Below are 23,551 nucleotides of genomic sequence, written 5' to 3'. Positions count from 1 at the left end.
GGGAAAAAAAACCTACCCGGCTGCCCCTCTGGTCTTCGTCACTTCTCCCTGCTGCTCCCGCTCTTTCTGTAAAGAGAGAAAAAAACACCGCTGCCCGCTACCGGTAAGTAATTTTAAAACAAACTATCTTACCTTAGCTGCTGCTCGCACTCAAAGTTACAATAATATTTTAGTTACAATAAGTAAATCCTTTTGTTTTGAAAAGTTGATAATTTAACTTGGTAGTGCACTACTAAGGAATGTGTCACTATCAGACGTACCATCTTTGATGTGGCATGTTAAATTTAGGATCTCTTTGAGGTAGACGCAAAAGATCAGATGTCTTTTTCTCCTGCTAGTGTCTAATCCAAAATATAGATATGGCATTATTATTTATTTAAGAAAGAACTTGGGTTTAAATCCTCCTTTTGCTATGTCAGAAATGCTAAATTGTTTTATAACTAATAAAATACTTTTATGAAGCATAGCTAGTTTGGAGATAAAGGTGGTCACAATTCTGTATGTAACAAGGTCCTGCTAACAAAAATGAGATGAGAGAAGTGACAAAATAATCAATAGTTTCATGTGATATTTTGGATCCACCTAAGAGTGCATACACATCCACAATGTAAATGGCGTCTTTCAGATTGTGCTTTCGAATGTGCAACATTTCCTCAATACTGGATAGAAGTATCAAGTCAGATTAGGTGCTGAAATATCTGCAGTGGACCTTTTCAACCAAGAAGCAGGAATTCTCCCACAGTTTCAACACTCATACCATTTAAACGAGAGTAGATTAATGTATGCCTTTTCTCTAATCATTCAGCATTTCTAATTAATGCACTGAGCCGCATTAACTCATTTGCCCTTTTAAAAAAAATCTCTGGAGTCTTGGGTGTTTGCTCATGTGAAGGAGTTTTTGATGATGTATTGTGCACTAAAGATGAAGCAAACAGCTTAGACTTGTCTGACTTTTTCAAGTGGTAAAATAAAGTCTGTTGATCAATTTTCCAGTCAAGTTTTTGAAAGTTGTTCCCATATTCTGAAAAGATCATCTAAGTCAAGAGGAATAGAAATAGGTTAAATATTTTAAAATTATAGATGATTAAGTTGGCAGAAAGTTTAGTTAAATAGTAAAATGTGATAGAATAAAAGGGAAGACTGGACAAGCCTTTAGACTGCTAAGGTTTGTTGTATTGAAAATAGTTTTGTAGTTGTTTTGCATTAACACTGCAATATCAAGTGTACTCTTGACACTGGAGAATCTCAAATATTGGAATAATATTTATTTATTTACACACCATGGAATTCAAACATTTTTTTGAAACATAGACGTCAAGCTTATCTCTTTTGAACACCTCCAAATCCAACCTTTTCCAAATATTGTGATCAAATTAATATACTGTTAGCTTTGAATGTAAAGAAGGTACTTCAGAAGTTTTTAAAAATATACATTAATTCAAGTGTAGTGAATTTATAACTTTGCAAATCGATTATTTCATTTGGATCATATCTTCTATAATAATTTATGCACTTCAGAAAAAGATAGATGTCTTGATGCTACTCGTATAGAAAACAAGTTTGAAAACAAACATGTAATATTTCAGACAGATGCTACAACATTTAGTTACAGGTCTGGACAGTGACATTAAATCCACTTGATTTTTAGATTATTACTTTCTTGGGTTCTGACAACGTCAAACCAAACTGATTATCCTGAAACTGCCAACTAACACATAAACAGCATTCACTTGTGTACGTATTTATCCCAGAGTCTCTTTTAAAAGATAGCTGTCACAGGGTGTGCCCTTGAATTATGTGCTTTGGTTCAGCATTATACAATGATAGACTCTTTGAAAGAGTAATCCTATGGGACTTATTAAAACTGAATAAAGGAAGTTTGATGCCATGCTCATATCCTGCCCAGATGTCAAATACAACGTCCTCATATACTACACTTCAGTCAGTTTGCATTTTCATTAATGCATTCAGCAGACATACCTCAGCATATGAACATTACTGCTGATTAAGCCCAAGGGTACTGACAGCAGCTTTAGCAGCATCTTTTGTTTATACCATTTACTACAATTACAATCAAAAAGAGTTAGCACAGTTATAATTGAAGATATAAAGTAATGAGCATTCAGTCTATTTTGTGCTAAAATGTATAAACTATCAGCAGGTAATATTTAAATTTGCACTTACATATCCTTGACAAACAAACTCTAAAGTATTGAACTTCCACATAAATCTACTTACCTTGGGATAAATGCCTCTGCCTCTGTGAGGCAAATGAAGAATTCCACTATCCCAACCCACAGCTCTTTTTTTTTTAAATGGAATTTTTGACTGAAGCACATTTAAGTAAATTAAGTGATTTGGATAGAAATGTGAAATATACCCTGATGATGTCAGATTCTGTGTATTCTGTGTCGACCCATTTGACCAGGGTGTGGCAGAAACATTTTGTGGAATATGCCATAAAACTGTTTCAAAATATTTGCTGATCTCTTGTGTCATTGTCATCTATTTTGTAATGTCAATCAGGGGAAGAATATGCCTGAGAGCCAATTACTCCTTGCTGTTTAGAAGTGGCAGGAATGTGGAGAGTTATGTGGGAAATTCTCCTTCTCTTGGATTAGGAATTTTTGTCCGATGCCATTGTTGTATTGATAGGGTAACCTATTCTAGAAGGAGGTACTGGATTAGCAACACCACTGATCATAAATTCAACTTTTATCATTGCAAATTGAGAAGTTAAGTTTATTGATGATATTAGGAAAAAGAACCACAAGATTTTGTTGTTAGAAATCTAACTCTTTGTGAATGTTCCTTAAAGAAAAGGAATGTTTCACCCCCTAGCCACCCACATATGACTCCATTCTCATAGTAACGTATTAACACACATTGACCTCAAGAGATTAGCAATGGGCTATACATGTTACTGCCATTTGTGTCACTATCCTAAGAACAATATTTACAGAACATGCAGATTCTCAAATGTGAAAGTCGGTATATAACATTTCAGACCCTGTATTCAACTAGTCAGAGAGTATTGAAAAGTAATGTCTGGAATATCATGGACTTCAGGTACAAGTATTTGTTAAAACAGTGTCTGTACTAATGCTTTAACTAAAATCAGAAGGAAAATGCAGATTTTGGCTCTATTTATTTGTTATAGACAAAGATTTTGATTGACTCAAAACCCAAAGATTTAGTCCAGATTGTACCTGACATATCACTGGATTGCCTTTGGGCTGTTAACAAATTAATATTCAAGTGTGCAAACTCTTCTTCAGAACTACCAGTTTTAATAAACACTGTGCATGCAGGCTACCTTATTTGATCTCTCCATGGATGATGTCTGGTCTGCTGAATGTTGTCAAGATTTTCTGCTTTTGTTTCAGGCTTTCGTCATCTTTGATATTTTAACTTTTGTCCTGAGAACATCTGTCCCCTTTGCACACCTAATGGTCAAAGGCTGGAGCAGCAGTTTGGAATATGCAGTAACTATTGTGTGTACAGTACAATCAATTAGAGTTTCAGTGGTTAGATCCTTACAGTACAATATTTGTGCCAGCTGGTACTGTTTACAGTATATATGTTGTGGATACCATGTGGGAATAGGTTGAGACCGATTCCTGCTTGCCTCCAAAGTATTTCCTACTACCTGTCACATTTTTGTGGTTTGTGCACTGCTGAATGGTGGAACTTACCCTAGAATCAGCCAGCACTTGTAGCAAAGAAAGGAAGGTAATGTGAGAATGTTTGGAAGAAAGTCACCCTTGATTATGAGACTTGGCATTATTTACCCATTCCATACTGTTGGAAAATCAGTGTATTTGAAGAGAGCATCAATACTTTTTACTCAGTACATGCAATGAATGCTTTCTTTATACAGATGGTAATGAGGCTGATAGAACACCCTCACCTGAAGTGCAGCTTTGTGAATTGGAGGTAATTAAACAACCCCAGAGCTAAATATAAAGGTTCGACAAGGTTAAGTGATGAATAATCTAATGCACAGGTGGTTGCTGTAGCCTTTTTGGAGTAGAAACCGCTTTAGATAGATGGCACTATCTTCAAGAGGACCAAAATGCCAGATGGATTAGCAGCTTTTTTTATATATATATATGTCGGATCCAAAAAGCTATTGCTGCAATAGAAAGCAATTTTAGGAACTGCAGAATGTGTCTAGTTCACAGTTTATAAGGCTTATGGAAGTAAAATAGAATACAATCTGGAGAGTTACAGCTCGATAAAAAGCCTGAAACAGCAGTTCAGCTAGTCCCAATCACCTTTTATTCCAATGCAGCATGTTTGCTTATAACCCCAGGGCTTATTTCATTGAAGTTAAAAGAGGGCAAAAAAATTTAGCTGCCATACCTTAGATTCCCCTCATTTATGGTATGAATATTAAAATGTTAAAAACCTAGCCCAGAACATTTTGAGGGACCCCAATTGTCACATTGTGCCAATCTGAAAAAGACCTATTTGTGCATGCATTTCTGCCACCCATCTAATCTTATATCCACATTAGTATGTTACACCCATATCAGGACTTTGACCCAGCAACAGTGAAGGAACAACGATATATTTCCAAGCCAGGATGGTGAATGGCTTGGAGGGGAACTTGAAGGTGGTGGTAGTCCCATACATCTGTTGCCTTTGTCCTTCTAGATGGAAGGTGCTATCTGAGGATCTTGAGTGAATTACTGCGGTGTATCTTGTAGATAGTACGTGCTGCTGCTTCTGAGTGTCCGGTAGTGGAGGGAATGGATGCTTGTGAATGTGATGCCAATCTAGCAGGATGCTTTGTCCTGACTTCAAGCTTCTTGAGTGTTTTTGGGGCTGCACCCATCCAGGCAAATGGGGAGTATTCCATTACACTCTTGACTTGTGCCTTGTAGATGGTGGACAGGCTTTGGGGAGTCAGGCGGTATGTTACTCGCCGCTGTATTCCAAGCCTCTGACCTGCTCTTGTCACCACTGTGTTTATGGTGAGTCCAGTTGAGTTTCTGGTCAATGGTATCCCCCAGGATGTTCACAGTGGGCAATTTAGTGGTGGTAACACCAGTGAATGTCAAGGTGTGGTGGTAACATTGTCTCTTTTTAGTGATAAGCAGGAGTCTAGAAGGAACACTGCAAGCCAGGCAGCATCAGGATGTGGAGGGTATAACGCTTCTCCAGGACTGGGGTTGGGGGTGAGGGGAGCTGTAGATAAAGGGGGGTGGGAGAGTATTTTGGGTGTGGAGAAGAGTGGGGTGGAGAGGTAGTGATAGGTGATCGCAGGTAGAGGGTATGACTTGGTAGGTCGATGGGAGGAATGAATTAGGTCGATGACTGGCTGGGAAGGGAATTGCTGGATAGGAAGGGAGATCATTTGAAATTGGAGAACATGATTTGGAGGTGCCATTGTTGGATTAGGGTGATAGAAAGTTAAAAATCTTATAATACCAGGTGATAGTCCAACAGGTTTATTTGGAAGCACTAGCTTTCTGAGCGCTGCTAATTCATCAGGTGCTAGTGGAGTATAAGATCATAGGACACAGAATTTATAGCAAAAGTATGATGTAACTGAAAATTTTATTGAAAAAGACCTGGATTGTTTATTAAGTCTCTCGTATTTTAGAATGGACATGTTGGTTTCAGTTCGTTCTTAAGTAAATTCCAGAACTTTCTTGAAGTTACATTCTCAAGCGAACATTAACAATAGGTGCCATGTTGGCCCAGATAATGCATTGAAAGTGTGAGGTGCCCTGTGTGAGGCTGTCTGTGCCCCAATGTTCAGACTGATTCTAATCTTAAAAAAAGGGATTTACAGAACCTTACATGGATTCATTAGGTTTTGAGCAAAATAAAATATAATTCTGAAAGTACAAATTCACCTCACAAACCTACGTGTGTATGTGCTCGCGCACGTGTGGATGTGCGCATGCGAGGGGGTATTAGTGTCTGTGAGAGAGTATGTGTATGTGTGAGAGTGAGAGTGTAAAGAGGTATAAGTGTGTGAGAGGGTGTCTGTGTGAGCATATCAGAGAGGATGTGTGAGAGTGTGTGTTTGTATATAGTGCAGTGGGACCACCTGTAGTGTGACATGGACCCAAGGTCCCAGTTGAGGCCATTCCCATGGGTACCGAACTTGGCTATCAGCCTCTGCTCAGCTACTTGCCTTGTTGGGACAGCTTGTTGCCTGTCCCAAAGTCTACCTCTGGAGGATGGTCACCCAAAGGTCCGAGGTCAAATGTCCCGGACTGCCAGTGTTCTTTGACTGGGAGGGAACACTCCTGTCTATTGGTTGTTGCGCAGTGTCCATTCATCCGTTGCCATCGCCTCTGCTCGGTCTCCCCAAAGTACCATGCATCTGAGGCAAGGATGCCTCTGTCTCACCTGGCAGGACTGTTTGGGGCCCTGGATGGAGGTGAGGGGGATGATGTGGTCAGGTTTTGCGTCTTTTACAGTTGCAAAGGAAGGTACGAGAGGATTCGTGGGGGCTTTCCCCACCAATAGTTAAACGCACGTGTAAATAGATTTTGATTAAAGTTGAATGTTCAGTATCTGTGTCGGCTGTGCTAGGTAGCCCAAGGTGTAAAAGTTTGTTTCAGTCTAGTGTGTTAGGTTTAGTTGATTCTTCTCTTGGAATGAATGTGTACGATGGAAATCCAGGCTGAACAATGGGTTCCACACAGCCATTGTGTTTGTGTATCTTTCTCAGAGTTCAGCCTGGCTGTCCCCTTTACTTCTAAGAGTTTTGAAAAATCCAGGGTCTTGTCCAGGATTTTAGATGAAAGAGATTTTTGCTCAGTCCTACAATCATTTGCTGCTTATGCATTTTGTCATGCAAGTAGTCCTGTTTGGTGGCTACACCAGGTTGACACATCATCATCAGATATGCCTAGTGCTGCTCCTGGCATTCCCTCCTGCACTCTCCATTGAACCAGCGTTGGTCCCCTGGTTTAATGGTAATGGTTGATTAGGGGATTTCCTGGGCCATGAGATTACAGATTATGCTGAAGTACAATTCTGCCATAGCAGAATTCTGCCACTGTAGTTGATGGCCCACAGCATCTCATGGATGCCCAGTCTTGAGTTGCTAGATCTGTTTGAAGTCTGTCCCATTTATCACGGTGAGAGGGCCACACAACACGATGGAGGTTATTCTCAATATGAAGGCAGGACTTTGTCTCTACAAGGACTGTGTGATGGTCACTCTTACTGGTGCTGTCATGGACAGATGCATCTGCAGCTGGCAGATTGGTAAGGATGAGATTAAGTATGTTTTTCCCTCGTTTTGATTCCCTCACTACACGCCACAGATCCAGTCTAGCAGCTATGTCCTTTAGAACCCAACCAGCTCGATCTGTAGTTCTGCTGATGAGTCTCTCTTGGTGGTGGACAATCTCCACCCAGAGTATATTTTGTGTCCTTACCGTCCTGAGTGCTTCTTCTCAGTGTTGTTCAATACGGAGGAGTACTGATGCATCTTGTATGTGGTTTCATTGTCCATGTGTAACCTGAAGCCATGAGACTTCATGGGGTCCAGAGTCAATGTTGAAGACTCCAAGGGCAACTCCCTGCTGACTGCATACCACCGTGCCACCATCTGTGCTGGGACTGAGTTGCTGGTGGTCCAGGAATTGCCCAGGAATGGTGATGGTAGTGTATGGGACATTGACTGAATGATTCTGTGAGAATGACTATGTCAGGCTGTTGCTTGAATAGTCTGAGATAGCTCTCCTAATTTTGGCACTAGCTCCCAGATGTTAGTGAGGAGGACTTCAAAGGGTTGACAGGGCTGAATCTGCCATTCTCTTTTCTGGTGCTTAGGTCAAGGCCAAGTGATCTGTCTGGTTTCATTTCTTTGAGACTTTTGTAGCAACTTGTACAACTGAATGGCTTGCTATGCTATTTCAGAGGGCAGTTGAGAGTCAACTACATTGCCATGGGTTTGGGGTCACATGTAGGCCAGACCAGGTGAAGATGGCAGATTTCTTTCCCTGAGGGCATTAGTGAGTCAGATGGATTTTTCCAAAGTCGACTGTGGCTTCATGGTCATTATGATTCCATATTTTTAAAGATTGAATTCAAATTCCATCATCTGCCATGGCACCCGGGTTCCCAGAACATTACCTGGGTCTCTGAATTAATAATCTAACTATAATACCACAAGGCCATCACCTTTCCTAATCTTTAGAAAGTTAGAAAAACCCTTGGCTGTGTATTTCTGGCTAGCTTCCTCTCATGTAATAATTTTAGTCATTCTCTGACCAGTCATCTGATTTGCCACTCAACTTTGCATTGTTATATGCTTCATCCATAAGTTTTAAACTCTCTCTTTTTGTTAACCATGGATGGTGGGTCTTCCCATTATAATTTTTCATCATAATAGGAATATACTCATTGAATATCCTGAGCTATCACTTCAAATGTTTGCCCCAGCTTCTCTATTGATCTTCCTGCTAGCCTAATGACCTAGTTCACTTCAGCTCACTCAATTTCATGCCACGATGTGGAGATGCCATTGTTGGACTGGGGTGTACAAAGTTAAAAACCACACTACACCAGGTTATAGACCATCAGGTTTAATTGGAAGCACCAGCTTTCAGAGCGCTGCTAATTCATCAAGTGGTTGTGCAGTATAAGATCGTAGGTAAAATCTTATACTCCACAACCACCTGATGAAGGAGCAGCGTTTAGAAAGTTAGTGCTTCCAAATAAACCCTTTGGACTATAACCTGGTGACGTGATTTTTAACTGACCACAACTTCATGCCCACGTAGCTGCCCTTATTTAAGTTTAAATTACTAGTCTTAGACCTGCTCTTCTCCCTTTCAAACTGCATGTAAAATTCAATCATATTATGTCCACTGCTACATCGAGGTGCCTTTACTCTGAGGTGATCCTGTCACATGATACAATACTAAGTGTGGTATAGCCTACTGTCTGGTCAGTTCAGGAACTTGCTGCTTGAAGCGTTCCATAAGCTCTTTATCCCAGACTACTATTACCAGTTTGATTTTTCTAGTTTGTGTACAGATTAATGCCCCTTTATTGCAGGCATTCACTATTTCTTCCTGTATAACTCATCCCGCATTGTGGTTACTGTACTGGCAGCCTGCTCTTCACTCAAACATAATGCCTTTCTCCCCTACTATTCCTCATTTGCATTTAGTAAACTGATTCTCCAGTTTGACCCAAAGCAGTGTTGTCTCTGAATATTGTAGCAATGCCATTGTGGTTAGGAGGGCTACTCCTCCATCTTTATCTTCCTATTGTTCTAGAATGTCATGGACCCCAAAATAATCAGAACCTGATGGTTGTCATCCTGAAGTCATGTCTCTGTAAAGGCTATCAGATAATATTTCTTAATTTCATTATGTTATCAAATCATTAAAGTTTTGAATGATGCATGCAATCACGCTCAGAGCTTTTAGTTTTCTTTTTATCTTCCTCACATCCAGTCTTGACTGCTAGTAGTTGCTTTGTGGTTTTTTTCCTTTTTGTCCCTTCCAGTCTTTCCCTGACCTTCATTTCTCACATGAGTATTTTGTTCTGCCTCAACTCCATCCTTAATTGTTATAATTGCCAAATCTTGATCCCACCATCTGTCCCCATGTTCCGTCTTTGCCTCTGCCAAAAGTATGTTAAAAATATTCCTTCACTTTCAGTTCTGAAGAAGAATAATACTGGATTCAAAGCATGAACCCTCTTTCTCTCTCACCACAGATACTGCCAGATTTCCTGAGTTTCTCTCGCATTTTGTGTGTTTGTGGCAATATGTTTATCTGTCTTCCTGGACATTCTTTTTGTAGTTTAAATAATTTAAGCTATCCTGAAACCTGGAATTAATAAAGTAAAGATTCCAAAAATGAAAAACCAACAATAAACTCTGACTATAATTATACTGCATTTGTCAGGATGGCAGTACATTCTGACAGTGACCATTATCTAAAGTTTTAGTTAACTCCAACAAATTTCTTGCAACATGTTACAGTCATGAAATTCAGAGCCAAATCATCTTTTATATCACTTCATGTCTACTGATATTTCCTTTTTCAGTTACTGTTTTTATTTTATTTCGTTTGATTATGTTTTTAAAAGGTCTTGCATTTTTAACTACTTAAGACAAGCAGTTATCTTGTCTGTAAAAGCAAAATCATTATTTATGTGTTGGGTGTTTAAAATGCAAAAAAAACCCTCACTGTTTCACATTCACTGTATTGTCCTATGACATAGCCTTATTGACAAAGATTGGGAGTCTCACGGCAGGAAAATTGCATCTAGCCTCAAGCAAGGTAATGTTTGCAGGGACACGCATGCTTCCACTGTTTTGAATGAGAGATGAAAGTACTGCCACAAGCCTCACGACCACTTGACAATTTTTGAGATGCAATGGCTGTGGGGAGTGGGAAATGCTGCAGGTAGAATAATCATATATTACCCCATGAACAGATTGCCGCATGACCTTTATTCTAAACTTAGTCCTGATTGGTATGTTCATTTCCAGGGCATTATATGCTTCATATGATGATTTTCTCTAGGTCTAATGTTTGTTCGGCTCTTATTTTCCAGTAGTTTTATGTCTGTCATCCATCCAATACGTATAACTCATTTCAAAATGTGTTCTTATGGTGCTATAATAAACTAAATAACCTTACCAGGCCAAAGAACAATATCTGCTTAAAGCAGGGCAAAGCCAGCAGACTCCAATTACACTACATGCTTTGCTCCAACCTAAAATTTTTTTCCATCAATTCAAATTTGTATAACTGTTTGTCTGTAAGTAGTTAAAAATCATACAACACCAAATTATAGTCCAACAGGTTTATTTGGAAGCACTAGCTTTCGGAGCATTACTCCTTTGTCAGGTGGTTGTAGAGTATAAGATCGTAGGATGCAGAATTTATAGCAAAAGTTTACAGTGTGATGTAACTGAAATTATATATTGAAAAAGACCTGGATTGTTTGTTAAGTCTCTCATCTTTTAGAATGGGCATGTTGGTTTTAGTTCTTTCATATGTAAATTCCAGAACTTTCTTTAAAGTTGCATTCTCAAGTGAATTTAACAATGGGTGCCATGTGGCCTCAACTAACTGGGACCTTGGGTTCATGTCACACTACAGGTGACCCCACTGCAGTACACACGTACAGACAGACACGCACATGCGCGCACACAGACACAGACACAGCCAGCCACACACACAGACACTCTACAGACACAGACACAGGCACACACACACTCATGCAGGCCCTCTCTCATATACAAGCTTTCTCTCATTCACTCATGCATACACTCTCTCTCACACCCTCTCACAGACGTATACTCCTTTATACTCACACTCTCACACACACACACACTCTCTCACAGACTCTGATAGGTCTAACTCTCACTCTTACACACACACACAAGTTTGTGGGGTGAATTTGTAATTGCAGAATTACATTTTGTTTTGCTCAAACACTGCATGAATCCATGTAAGATTCTGTAAATCCCTTTTTTAGATTAGAATCAGTCTGAACATCGGGGCACAGGGCACCTCACCCCTTCAATGCGTTATCTGGGCCAACATTGCACCTATTGTTAAAGGTGAATGTAGCTTCAAGAAAGTTCTGGAATTTACACATGAAAGAACTAAAACCAACATGCTTATTCTAAAAGATGAGAGACTTAACAAACAATCCAGGTCTTTTTCAATGTATGATTTCAGTTACATCACAGTGTAAATTTTTGTTATCAATTCTGTGTCCTGTGATCTTATACTCCACCAGCACCTGATGAAGGAGCAGCACTCCGAAAGCTAGTGCTTCCAAATAAACCTGATGGACTGTAACCTGGTACTGTGTGAATTTTAACTTTGTACACCCCAGTCCAACACCGGCATCTCTGAATCATATCTGTAAGTAAGCTACTTTTGAACTTTTCCCATTCATGTAGACAACAGCTCCCAGTAGATAACTTTTATTGTTAGTAATATGTTAATTACTAAAACATCATCATCTGAATTTATATTGAGTGAATGAGAGAAAGCTTGTGTATGGTGCTGAATGACATAGCGTCGGATGATGTGGAGTCTGTGTGAGTGGAATTGAGGAACGACAAAGGCAAAAAAACCATAGTGGGAGTTATGTACAGACCTCCTAACAGTGGTCAGGACCAGGAGCGCAACATGTACCGGGAAATAGAGAAGGCATGTCAGAAAGGCAAGGTCACAGTGATCATGGGAGACTTCAGTATGCAGGTGGACTGGGTAAACAATGTTGCCAGTGGATCTAAAGAAAGGGAATTCATGGAATGCTTACAGGATGGCTTTTTGGAACAGCTTGTCATGGAGCCCACAAGGGAGCAGGCTAGTCTGGACCTAGTGCTATGTAATGAACCAGACGTTATAAAAATCTTAAAGTAAGGGAACACTTAGGAAGCAGCGATCATAATATGGTAGAGTTCAGTCTGCAGTTTGAAAGAGAGAAGGCAAAATCGGATGTAATGGTGTTACAGTTAAATAAAGGTAATTATGAGGGCATGAGAGAGGAACTGACGAAAATAGACTGGAAGCAGAGCCTAGCAGGGAAGACAGTAGAGCAAAAATGGCAGGAGTTTGTGGGTAAAATTGAGGACACTGTTCAGAGGTTCATCCCCAAGAAGAGAAAGATTATCCGGGGAGGGATTAGACAGCCATGGCTGACAAAAGAAGTCAGAAAATCTATCAAAGAAAAAGAGAGAGCCTATAAAGTGGCCAAGAGTATTGGGAAATCAGAAGATTGGGAAGGCTACAAAAACAAACAGAGGATAACAAAGAGAGAAATAAGGAAGGAGAGGATCAAATATGGAGGTAGGCTAGCCAGTAATATTAGAAATGATAGTAAAAGTTTCTTTCAATACATAAGAAACAAACGACAGGCAAGAGTAGACATTGGGCCACTTCAAACTGATGCTGGAAGCCTAGTGATGGGAGATAAGGAAATAGCAGGAGAACTTAATAAGTACTTTGCATCAGTCTTCACAGTGGAAGACATGAGTAATATCCCAACAATTAAAGGGAGTCAGGGGGCTGAGTTGAGTATGGTTGCCATTACAAAAGAGAAAGTGCTAGAAAAGCTAAAAGGTCTTAAAATTGATAAATCTCCTGGCCCTGATGGGTTACATCCTAGAGTTCTGAGGGAGGTGGCTGAGGAAATAGCCAATTAAAATGGGATAGTTTAGTTTAGAGGGGCTGCTTTCCATGATACTCTACAAGTGAAGATTCACTCGTGATCCACCACGTAAAATATCTGATAGTAAGAAGGTGAGATTCATTCAGTTGTTGAATTTCTATGAAAAGATAATGATAATGATGTGTTAACTGTGTTAGGAAATGGAAAGCAGAGTTTATGATGAACTGAAAATTGTGGAGGATAGGAGACGGACCAACAGAGCAACAGATAAACGGAAAGAAAACTGCTACACTGTAACTATTGTTGCTAACTGGAAGAATGGCATACATAATAGACTCTCAAATGTATGCACAGCTATTCTTATTGGAGCAGCAGGATGATAGTTTTCTGTCTCTGAGCTACTTTCCAACATCCCATTTTGTGGAACTGCCTGTTTACATCATTGTTGAATGAGTGTTAGTGCTGCAATTGTCAGTGGATGGATTATTAAAGCTTTGCAATATTATCAAAGTAGAGAAGTGGCTTTATTTAGAGGGTTCAAACTGCTCACACAGAACATCAATGAACTTGGGATAATCTATAATAAATCAAACCATATAAACAAACAATTTAGTTTATTTAAATTCTATGTACTGTTCCCAGCATGTGAAGGCTTTGTAGAGAAAACCCCTTCGTCCCTACTCGTAGCTCAGTTGGATGATTGACCCAGGGACATCGTTTTGAATCCTACAGGGGATGATTCACTGCTTCTAAAGTATTTTATTGGATAAATATTTTTCATTACAATCATATGCATTACTAACATTCAATAAAAAGTGGGAACCTCATTCTCTGAAATACACTGATTATGTGTTGCATTTCCAACATTCACTGATTTGTCAGAATCATACTAACAGAGAATAAATGATAAGTAAATTGGAATGCAAGAATTTAGAATTGGTTAAGAACTTTACGATATTGTTCGTCTGTATCAAGCCAACTTTTGTTTCAATGCTGCCGTTGATACGGGCACCGACAGTGTGCCTGTGTAGGAAATAATTCTCCGAAGCAAACGCAGCCTGATCTCTATTTTACTGTCTGTGGTTTCGCTTCCAGCAAGGGGAAAATTCAGTGCTTTCTGAATGCATTACATCTCAAAATATCTCCTAATTGATGAAGACAATTCCACGTTCAAATAAACTGTTTTCTTGTATATGTTACAGGATCTTAATTTGTTTAAACTTCCATACCCTTTTTATTCCTTAACTCTGATGAGGCATGTCAAAGTTCACAGGCTCCAGACCAAAATTGTTTAAATGGAATGTTAGTGTTTCAGTCTGCCATTGTGGAATAGTAACTTATAACTGACTTACTTGCCTTGACTGCCTTCAAGATAAAAGTAGTCTTATAATACTACTAGTTTTAATATTAGTTGTGCCACTAGTACTCTATATACTCGAGTAAAAGTCAATCTTATTAAAAGCCGAATCCCTATTTTTGGCCAAAATATCTGGAATTTTCCATATATCTTGTGTAAAAGTCAATCTTGGTTCTTCACAGATAACAGATTAATATTTGTGAGTCAGGGTATTATCCTATACATAAATGTTACAATGAGGAAATGAATTTTTTTAATGCGATTATGTGTTTTGATGTACAGTTCACACCAATTTGGTGCGAATGTTTAAGATCATCAGGTCGGAATCAGGTGACATCCTCCTTTGTGCACAGCTCAGCTGAGCTCAGTTCCCCTGTAGCACTCATGGAATACAGTTATATACCTAGTAGAGGTTTTGAAATTTCTTTAAAAGGTACCCTGTAATTGTAATTTAAAGCCGTTTAATATTTTTACTTCCCTTTTTGTATGAATAAATAAAAACTTACTAATTTGTTTTTGTTTCTATTGTTTTTATCCAGTAATTCCCATAAATTGTGGTTTTTTATTTGTTTAGAGATCAATTGGGCTTCTGCTAATAATATATTATTTCCGACAGTAGCATGAATTTCAGCCCCTCAAAAATAGTATCCATGTAATAGTCCATAAATGTAACTGTAAAAAATAGTCTAAAAAAATTTGACTTTTACATGAGTATTCAGTAATCACAATTTTGATAACAATTTGCACTTATATAGTGTCTTTAAACATGATAAAATGGCAAAAAAAATCACTTCATGAGACCATACCAAATAAAATTTGATAAGAAAACAAAATGTATCTGTATAATGAGATATTAAATGAAGCTTAGTCGTAGAGTCATAGAGATGTACAGCATGGAAACAGACCCTTCGGTCCAACCCGTCCATGCCAACCAGATATCCCGACCCAATCTAGTCCCACTTGCCAGCACCCGGCCAATGTCCCTCCAAACCCTTCCTGTTCATATACCCATCCAAATGCCTTTTAAATGTTGCAATTGTACCGGCCTCCACCACTTCCTCTGGAAACTCATTCCATACACATACCACCCTCTGCGTGAAAAAGTTGCCCCATAGGTCTCTTTTATATCTTTCCCCTCTCATCCTAAACCTATGCCCTCTAGTTCTGGGCATCCCGACCGCAGGGAAAAGACTTTGCCTATTTTCCCTACCCTTGCCCCTCATAATTCTATCCTCAGCAGTGTCTTAAAGAATAGGAGAAAAGAAAAGAGGTTTAGGGAAGGAATTTGAGAACAGACATTGAGCAGATAAAGATACCATCACCAATAGTAGGGCAATGGAAATTAGGGATATGCAAGAGTTGGAGGAGTTAGACATCTAAGATTTTCGAGGCAAGAAGGTAGGGCCATGGAAGGATTGAACACGAGATTGAGAATTTTAAAGTTGTGGGTTCGTAATACTGAGAGACATTGTTTGTCAGGGAGTATAAGGTGATGAAGAAAAGGAATTTGGGTTTTGATGATCTGTAGTTTATGGACGATTAGAGAGGAGAGGCTGAACAGGACTGTGTTGAAATAGACTTAAAGCTAATCAACTTGTTAGAATAATCATCAAACCTTTTGTAGAAATTCTAGGCATTTTGATGCTGTATGTCTCCAGTAGTAGATAAATCATTACTCTCATTGTTAGTAAGCAATATGTCTTGTTTTATATTACTGTGTTCATTGTTCAGCAAGAATGTATGTTTAGAGTAGCTTGAGTCTGTTGAATCTCCCATTAACTTCAATTCTGTCTTCTCTATCATGAGGTGTGTGACAGTTAATTTTCCCATTGGAATATCCTGTGCCTCGACTTTTATTTCTGTCACAAATGCTGTCATTTCAATCATCATTTATCCTAACAATCCAAGTATATGTCTATTATATCCAACCTCAATATTGAAGCAGACTAGTGCATTACAACTTCAAATCTAATAATAGAAAAGATGTGTAATACTTGACACCTTTGTATCTTTTAAAAGCCTTATTGCTCTTCAGTTTTCAGTGAGATTTATTTGATCTTTGGTATTCACTACCATCACAAATTGTGCGTCTAATTTCATCTGCATCAGCTACATCAAATTGTTTTCTACATGAACTGTCTACCTACTATATTCTGCTTTGAGGTTTATTTTAAAATTTATAGATTTTCTTATTCTGAACAGAAAATAAACTTGACTTGCTGACCCTCAAGATATGTTGAATAGAGTCAGTGGATGAGTTACGCTCACGGGTTTTAGTCAGTAGTGCTGTGTGAATCTACCGAAAGGGGTTTGCTTTCCATTGCTAGAATTTTTAAAAATGTATTTTCTGGGAAGTTGTGTATTTCCTGAGAAGCGCAGTTTGTCTAACATGCTTGAGGCCTCACTTGTCCATCAGCATTCACTCATCATGATTCAGATGCGCCAGTCATACCTATGTAAACATAACGTGAAATCACTGTTGTATAGCCACTTAGACAGTTTGTGGTTTTTCATCATTTCTACCAACATGAATCACTGCCACTAAATTCCTTTCATTCATTCTAAATATTCTCTGTAGCTATAAATTTGAGAGTTTGCCCAAGTGAAACAATAACTACACTATTTTGTTTTTGCCAAATAAACCTTTTTTATCTGGAAGGTTTGGGAAAGGTTTCTTTTGTATGTACTTCTGACAGAGATAGAGGAGCAAGAGAACATACGTTGTAATGGACCAATGCAAAAGATAATGGGGTCATTAATGGCAACGAAAGAAAGGGGTGTAAATTAAGGTGTGAAAAAAGAGAATAAGTCCTTGCTACTAAGTGAAAAGTAAACAATACGCAAACGCAACATGGCTGTAGGGGTGGTTGGGGGCGGTAAGAAGACAACGTAAAGAAAAAGGACAGTGGATGCTGACTGGGTGACCATTCTGCAGAGCACCTCCATACCATCTGTAGGAGTGACCCCAACTTCTCAGTTGCTTGCCATTTCAATAACAACCGTACTCTTATATAAATTGTTCTGTCTTGGGCCTGCTACAATGTTCCAACAAAGCACAGTACAAGCTCAGGAAATGAAATCATATCTCACGAGCTTGATTGAGTTTTTTTGAAGCAAGAATTGATAAGCGCAGATTGGTAGACATAATCTGTATGGATTTCAATAAGGTGTTCGACAAGGTTCCTCATGGGAGACTGGTTAGTAAGGTTAGATCTCTTGGAATACAGGGAGAAGCAGCCATTTGGATACAGAACTAGCTCAAAGGTAAAAGACAGGGTGGTGGTGGAGGGTTGTGACCAGTGGTGTGCCACAAGGATCGATGCTGGGTCCACTACTTTTTGTCATTTATATAAATGATTTGGATATGAGCATAGGAGGTATAGTTAGTAAGTTTGCAGATGATACCAAAATTGGAGGTATAGCGGACAGCGAAGAAGTTACCTCAGAGTATAATGGCATCTTAATCGGATGGGCCAATGGGCTGAAGAGTCACGGATGGAGTTTAATTTAGATAAATGTGAGGTGCTGCATTTTGGAAAAGCAAATCAGGGCAGGACTTGTACATTTAATGGTAAGGTCCTAGGGAGTGTCGCTGAGCACACAGGTTCATAGCTCCTTGAAAATAGAGTCACAGGTAGACAGGATAGTGAAGAAGGTGTTTGGTATGCTTTCCATTATTGGTCAGAGCATTGAGTATAGGAGTTGGGAGGTCATGTTGGAGCTATACAGGACATTGATTAGGCCACTTTTGGAATATTGCGTGCAATTCTGTTCTCCTTCCTATCGGAAGGATTTTGTGAAACATGGAAGGGTCCAGAAAACGTTTACAAGGATGTTGTGAGGGTTGGAGGATTTGAGCTATATGGAGAGGTTGAACAGGCTGGGGCTGCTTCGCTGGAGCCTCGGAGGCTGAGGGATGACCTATTAGAGGTTTATAAAATCATGAGGGGCGTGGATAGGGTAAATAGACAAAATCTTTTCCCTGGGGTGGGGGAGTCCAGAACTAGAGGGCATAGGTTTAGAGTGAGGGGGAAAGATATAAGAGAGACCTAAGGGGCAATGTTTTCACACAAAAGATGGTATGCGCATGTAATGAGTTGCCAGAGGAAGTGGTGGAGGCTGGTACAATTCCAATTTTCTTTTTAGATTAGATTCCTTACAGTGTGGAAACAGGCCCTTCTGCCCAATCAGTCCATACCGACACTCTGAAGAGTAACCCACCCAGACCCATTTCGCTCTGACTAATGCACCTAATACTATGGGCAATTTAGAATGGCCAATTCACCTGATCTGCACATCTTTCAAAGGTATCTGGATGGGTAAATGAATAGGAAGGGTTTAGAGGGATATGGGCTAAGTGCTGGCAAATGGAACTAGATTTGGTTGGGATGTCTGGTCGACATGGATGAGTTTGACCGAAGGGTCTATTTCCATGCTATACATCTCTGACTCTAATATCGCATTTTCAACTTAGGCACTCTATCATCTGTGGTGTCAAGATCGAATTCAATAATACCTTTATGACTATCCTCCATTTTTCTCATTCTCTTCCTTGTCCCCTTCCCCTACAACCATGTCAGGTTTTGTATATTGTTGTATGTAGTAGTGACAACCCATTCTCTCTTTATTCTTTACCTTTTGTTCTTTCTCCACTATTAATAACCTCGTTGGCATTGGGCCTCCTTCTAATGCCTGCTGTCTTGCTCCTCCTCTGCCTCTGTTCGAAGTATTAAAAAGCACATACTTTTCAACATTTTTCCATTCAGAAGCAGTGTCATACCCGACTCGAAACATTGACGGTTTCTGTCTCCACAGGTGTTGCCAGACCTGCTGACTTTCTCCAAAGTTCTCTGCAATTGTTTCAAATTTCCAGCATCTGCTATATTTTGCCTTCAAGTGTTTTTTTTTCTGTTTCACTTGTTATAGTTATTGTTTAAGTTACACTCTGTTTGCAGTGCAAAACTGTAACTTTGACTTGGGAATGCAATTGTTAGAGAAAAGAATCAAAATGATACGAAATATATTGTCTGAGAAGTACACCAAGATTAGGTGATGGGTCAGTCATTATCTCAACCAGTAATATCCAGCAAAGTTGAACAACTTGTATGTGTTTTCATACTTCAAACTTGTATCTATGAAGAATAGAATGATGGCACATATCCTTATATTATTCAAGTGATTTCTCTGATTATTATGAAAAGAATCAATGTTTTATGTATGCCAAAACAGTTTGGAGCTCAAGTTGATATGAGGTTTCGTTTGATTAGAATTATTACAGCTCTCTTTGGACCGTGATAATGTTGTGGCTTGTTTTGCAGGTGTAATATCTCCAATTGCGTCAGTTTAAGATGTGATTACCAAAGCTAAATTTTATCTTGGGCTTAATTGACGATCCTTATCACCATGATGCTTTGTATTTGTTTTATTTTTAGACACTTCAGGGCACTGATTATCTTTTTGGTTCCTTATTTTTATTCAAATATACAGTTGTCAGCTCTAAAGAACAGACTTAAGAAAGTGTCAACAACCACAGGTGATGGAGTTGCTCGTGCATTTTTAAAGACTCAAGCGGCTCTGTTTGGCAGCTACAGAAATGCTCTGAAGATTGAACCTGTAAGTTATTATTAAGGCATGCTTAATAATAAGCCAGCACTCCTGAACACGTCTAAAAAAGTAATGACCAATATTTGCATTATTTCATTTTGAATTACACGTAAATCGATTTTCTATTTCAAGTATTAATATAGAAGAGCATGCGTAACATTTGCTTTTAGTAAATGCAGTTTAATGTATAATCAATATTTCATTGATAATGAGAAATTGGTTACATAATTTATTGTGCAATAGAAAGCTATAATGTACATGGAATTAAGTTGCAGTAACTAAACAAATAATGTGTGAGCATATGTAAATATTCTAATAATGTTTTTAAGTTTGTAATTTCATTATTTTTGCTTACTGAGTTTTCCTTTAAAATTTCTCAGCTACTATTCTCCATCACTACTGTATTGTATTCTGCAATATGAGAGAGTTCAGGAAACTTGTGTCATTTCTGATGAGCTTTGCATACGAATTTTTTTCTATCAGCTATAGAAATGACTGTCATAAAAATTAACATTATGTGAAAATAGATTGATTTATAGTATCTTGCCTGCAGAGCAATGGTTAGATTTGCAATTCGAACGCATTGTCATATTGATTCTGTGTGCAGAAATTAAATACTGAAAGGATGCCATTAAACTGTCATGATTAGTATATATCTTGTTTTGCAAAGAGAAACAAACTATATTGAGATGATAACTGCTTTATCGCACAATTGATGGTTCAGCTTATTAAGGCACTAGATAACAGGAGCAGGAAGTATGGCTCAGCTACTCGTTCTCTGATTCCTAGTCTACGCTTCACCAGCTCATCTCAGTGGTGGTGTTGAGAGTTAGTCTCAATGCCAGTGAGTTAATGAGGGAAAAAATTTGCTGTAGTTTCTTGTTGTTATGCAGTGCCCGTAGCTGGAAGTGTATATGCTTAAACAGATTCAGGCTTGACTGTAATCCTGTCATCACCTTCAGCTCTTCAGTTGAATAAAATTGGGGGTTAGTGGTTACTGTTTTAATGCAAATGTTAGTAAAGTACTGGAAGCAGCTCCTAACAAACAGTGACCATATTCAAAACAAGCAGTGGGAATGAAATTAATGATCCAAAAATAAAAATAACTTATTTATTCTTATAAATGCTCTGATGTTTTATTTTCATACTTGTATGAAATATGGGCTTCGCTGGTCTCTATGATATGTGTGGGCCTGAATATCTAAACATAAAGGTGTGACATGTGTTTTTACTGTGGAAAAAGCTCTGCAAGACTTCTCAGAATGGAGAAGTCAAACAGACAGATGCTAAACCACGGTAGACTGTCAGGAAAGGTGACAAAATAACATTGTCAGAAAGATGGTTCTGCAGGATTTTAAAAAGCAAGAACTCTTGAGAGCTTTACTTCTAGTTTTTTTTATATTCATTCACAGAATGAGGGAAACATTGAGTAGGCCAGCATTTATTGCCCATCCCTCATTGTCCCAAGGGTAGTTAAGGGTCAACCAACTACTTTGCTGTGGGTCTGGAGTCACATGTAGGCCAAACCAGGTAGGGATGGCATTTTCCTTCCCTAAAGGGCATTAATGAACCAGATGGACTTTTCCTGACAGTCAGCAATTGTTTCACATCATTGTCATTAGACTCTTAATTCCAGATTTTTATTGAATTCAAATTCCACCATCTGCCATGATGGGATTCAAGCCCTGGATCTCATGATTAACAGTCCAGCGATAATACCATTAGGCCATTGCCTCACCTGAAGAATAGAAAGAAAAGAGTGCATTCAAGGTCAGAAAAGAATAACTGAAGGATAAGTGATACAAATCTGTAAAAATATTTTTATGACAGCTGAGGGAAAGGTCGATGAAGACAAATAAACTACATTTAGTATGTTGAAGAAGTAGTAACAAATGCAGTAATGGATGTAATTCACTTGTAGGGTACTGACAGCTGAGTTTTCAACACATTGGTGTTACCTGAGGTTGAATTCTAGCAAGGAAGACAAGAAATCAAATCTAGATGACTGCAGATACTGTAAAGGTTTTTGTGACAGTGGCGGTGTAGAGTTAACGGAAAGTAATAGTGAAATAAATGAGCCTCTATAGTGTGACAGAAATGTGACAGAACAGCTTACTAAGAGTTTGCATGATTTGATACAGACTGATTGAATGACCAAAGACCGACTGGGCAAAATTATGGCCAACTTGGAGTCATGTTTTTCAGGTTGGAGCTGCAAAAAGAAAATGAATTAAAAAGTTGTTTTTTATCAAACTTTTCTAATTTTTATTCTTATTGTTAGACTGATCTTTCCTTCATTGTCTTTCACTTTCTATATCTGATTTGAAATTGAATTTGCTCACTTTAAATTGTGCTTCCTTTTCAATTCCTCAGTCTTATTTCTCAAGGAGATGTATGGTTGATTTCTTTGATCACCTAGGTCTCAGATACCATGTCACCATTACCAGATTACACTCCAGTATATTCCTTATTGTTATTCGTAACCTTATGATCTGAACTGGTGATTTGGGTCTGTCTTATTTGTCCCACTGTGCTTTACAATCTTTTGAGGGTGAAATAGACAATCCTTTTTAGGAAAAACCCAAATGGATGGTTAAGTTTCTTTATTGCTCAGAAACCAAGTTCACGTAAATAGTTGAATTTGTACTTGTTTAGTTCAGTCAGTACAACTTGCCTTTGTATAAGAACACAAAATGATGGTCATACTAACTGCCCTCATCAGCAGGCCTTCTTGCTTGACTGATTTCGAACTGCTTCCATACATTGCCTTCCAAATACTAGGAAGAAAGTTACAATGTCCGAGTGGTATTATTACCAGATAGTTAATCCAGAGACCCAGAAAATGTTCTGCAGACCCGAGTTTGAATCCTGCTCTTGACAGATGGTGGAATTTGAATTCAATCAATATCTGGAATTAAGAATAAGCCATTATCGGTTGTTGGGAAAACTCACCTGGTACATTAATGTCCTTTGGGGAATGAAAGTACCATCCTTACCTGGTCGAGCCTACATGTGACTCCAGACCCACCAGCAATGTGGTTGATTCTTAACTGCCCTCTGGGCAATTAGGAATGGGTAATGAATACTGGCCTAGCCAGCAATGCCCTCGTCCCAAGGATGAATAGAAAAAATTGCTCAGCCTGAGTAATGTTGCAACTTTTGATTTCCCAAGGGAAATCTAACAGTTTTTTTTAATCACCATAATCAGTATCTGCATTTTTGGAAGTTATCTCTCAATTGCAATAGGTTGCTGAGATCTTGTGTCCCTATTCAGATGGACCTTAAGTTCTCTTGACACTATTAAAGATGATTTCTCCCAGTGTCTTGGCCTTAGCTGTTGTGTATGTCAGCTTTGTTTAACCAAGACAGCCTGCTTATTCCTATAGCACCTTACTGTATGTAAATAAGTGGCTGTGTTTCCATCCTGGGTTTTAAAGGAAGTAGGTGAGAATATTATAG

At 38.7% G+C, this 23,551-nt stretch overlaps 1 protein-coding gene across 6 annotated transcripts in view; it reads left to right on the top strand.

Annotated features, from left to right (window-relative positions):
* dennd1a (DENN/MADD domain containing 1A) overlaps nucleotides 1-23,551 on the top strand; it is a 523,293-nt gene that overhangs the window by 348,328 nt on the left and 151,414 nt on the right. For all 6 annotated transcript variants that reach the window (XM_043720138.1, XM_043720136.1, XM_043720140.1 and 3 more), the window contains one exon: nucleotides 19,976-20,101. In XM_043720138.1, coding sequence (XP_043576073.1) covers nucleotides 19,976-20,101 — 126 coding nt within the window. The remainder of the gene's footprint in view (nucleotides 1-19,975; nucleotides 20,102-23,551) is intronic.

This window comes from Chiloscyllium plagiosum, chromosome 30 (assembly GCF_004010195.1).
Source record: "Chiloscyllium plagiosum isolate BGI_BamShark_2017 chromosome 30, ASM401019v2, whole genome shotgun sequence".
In the NCBI taxonomy this organism is placed as follows: Eukaryota; Metazoa; Chordata; class Chondrichthyes; order Orectolobiformes; family Hemiscylliidae; genus Chiloscyllium; species Chiloscyllium plagiosum.
The sequence above is the reverse complement of the archived record's forward strand: the minus strand, read 5'-3'. Positions and strand labels throughout refer to the sequence as shown.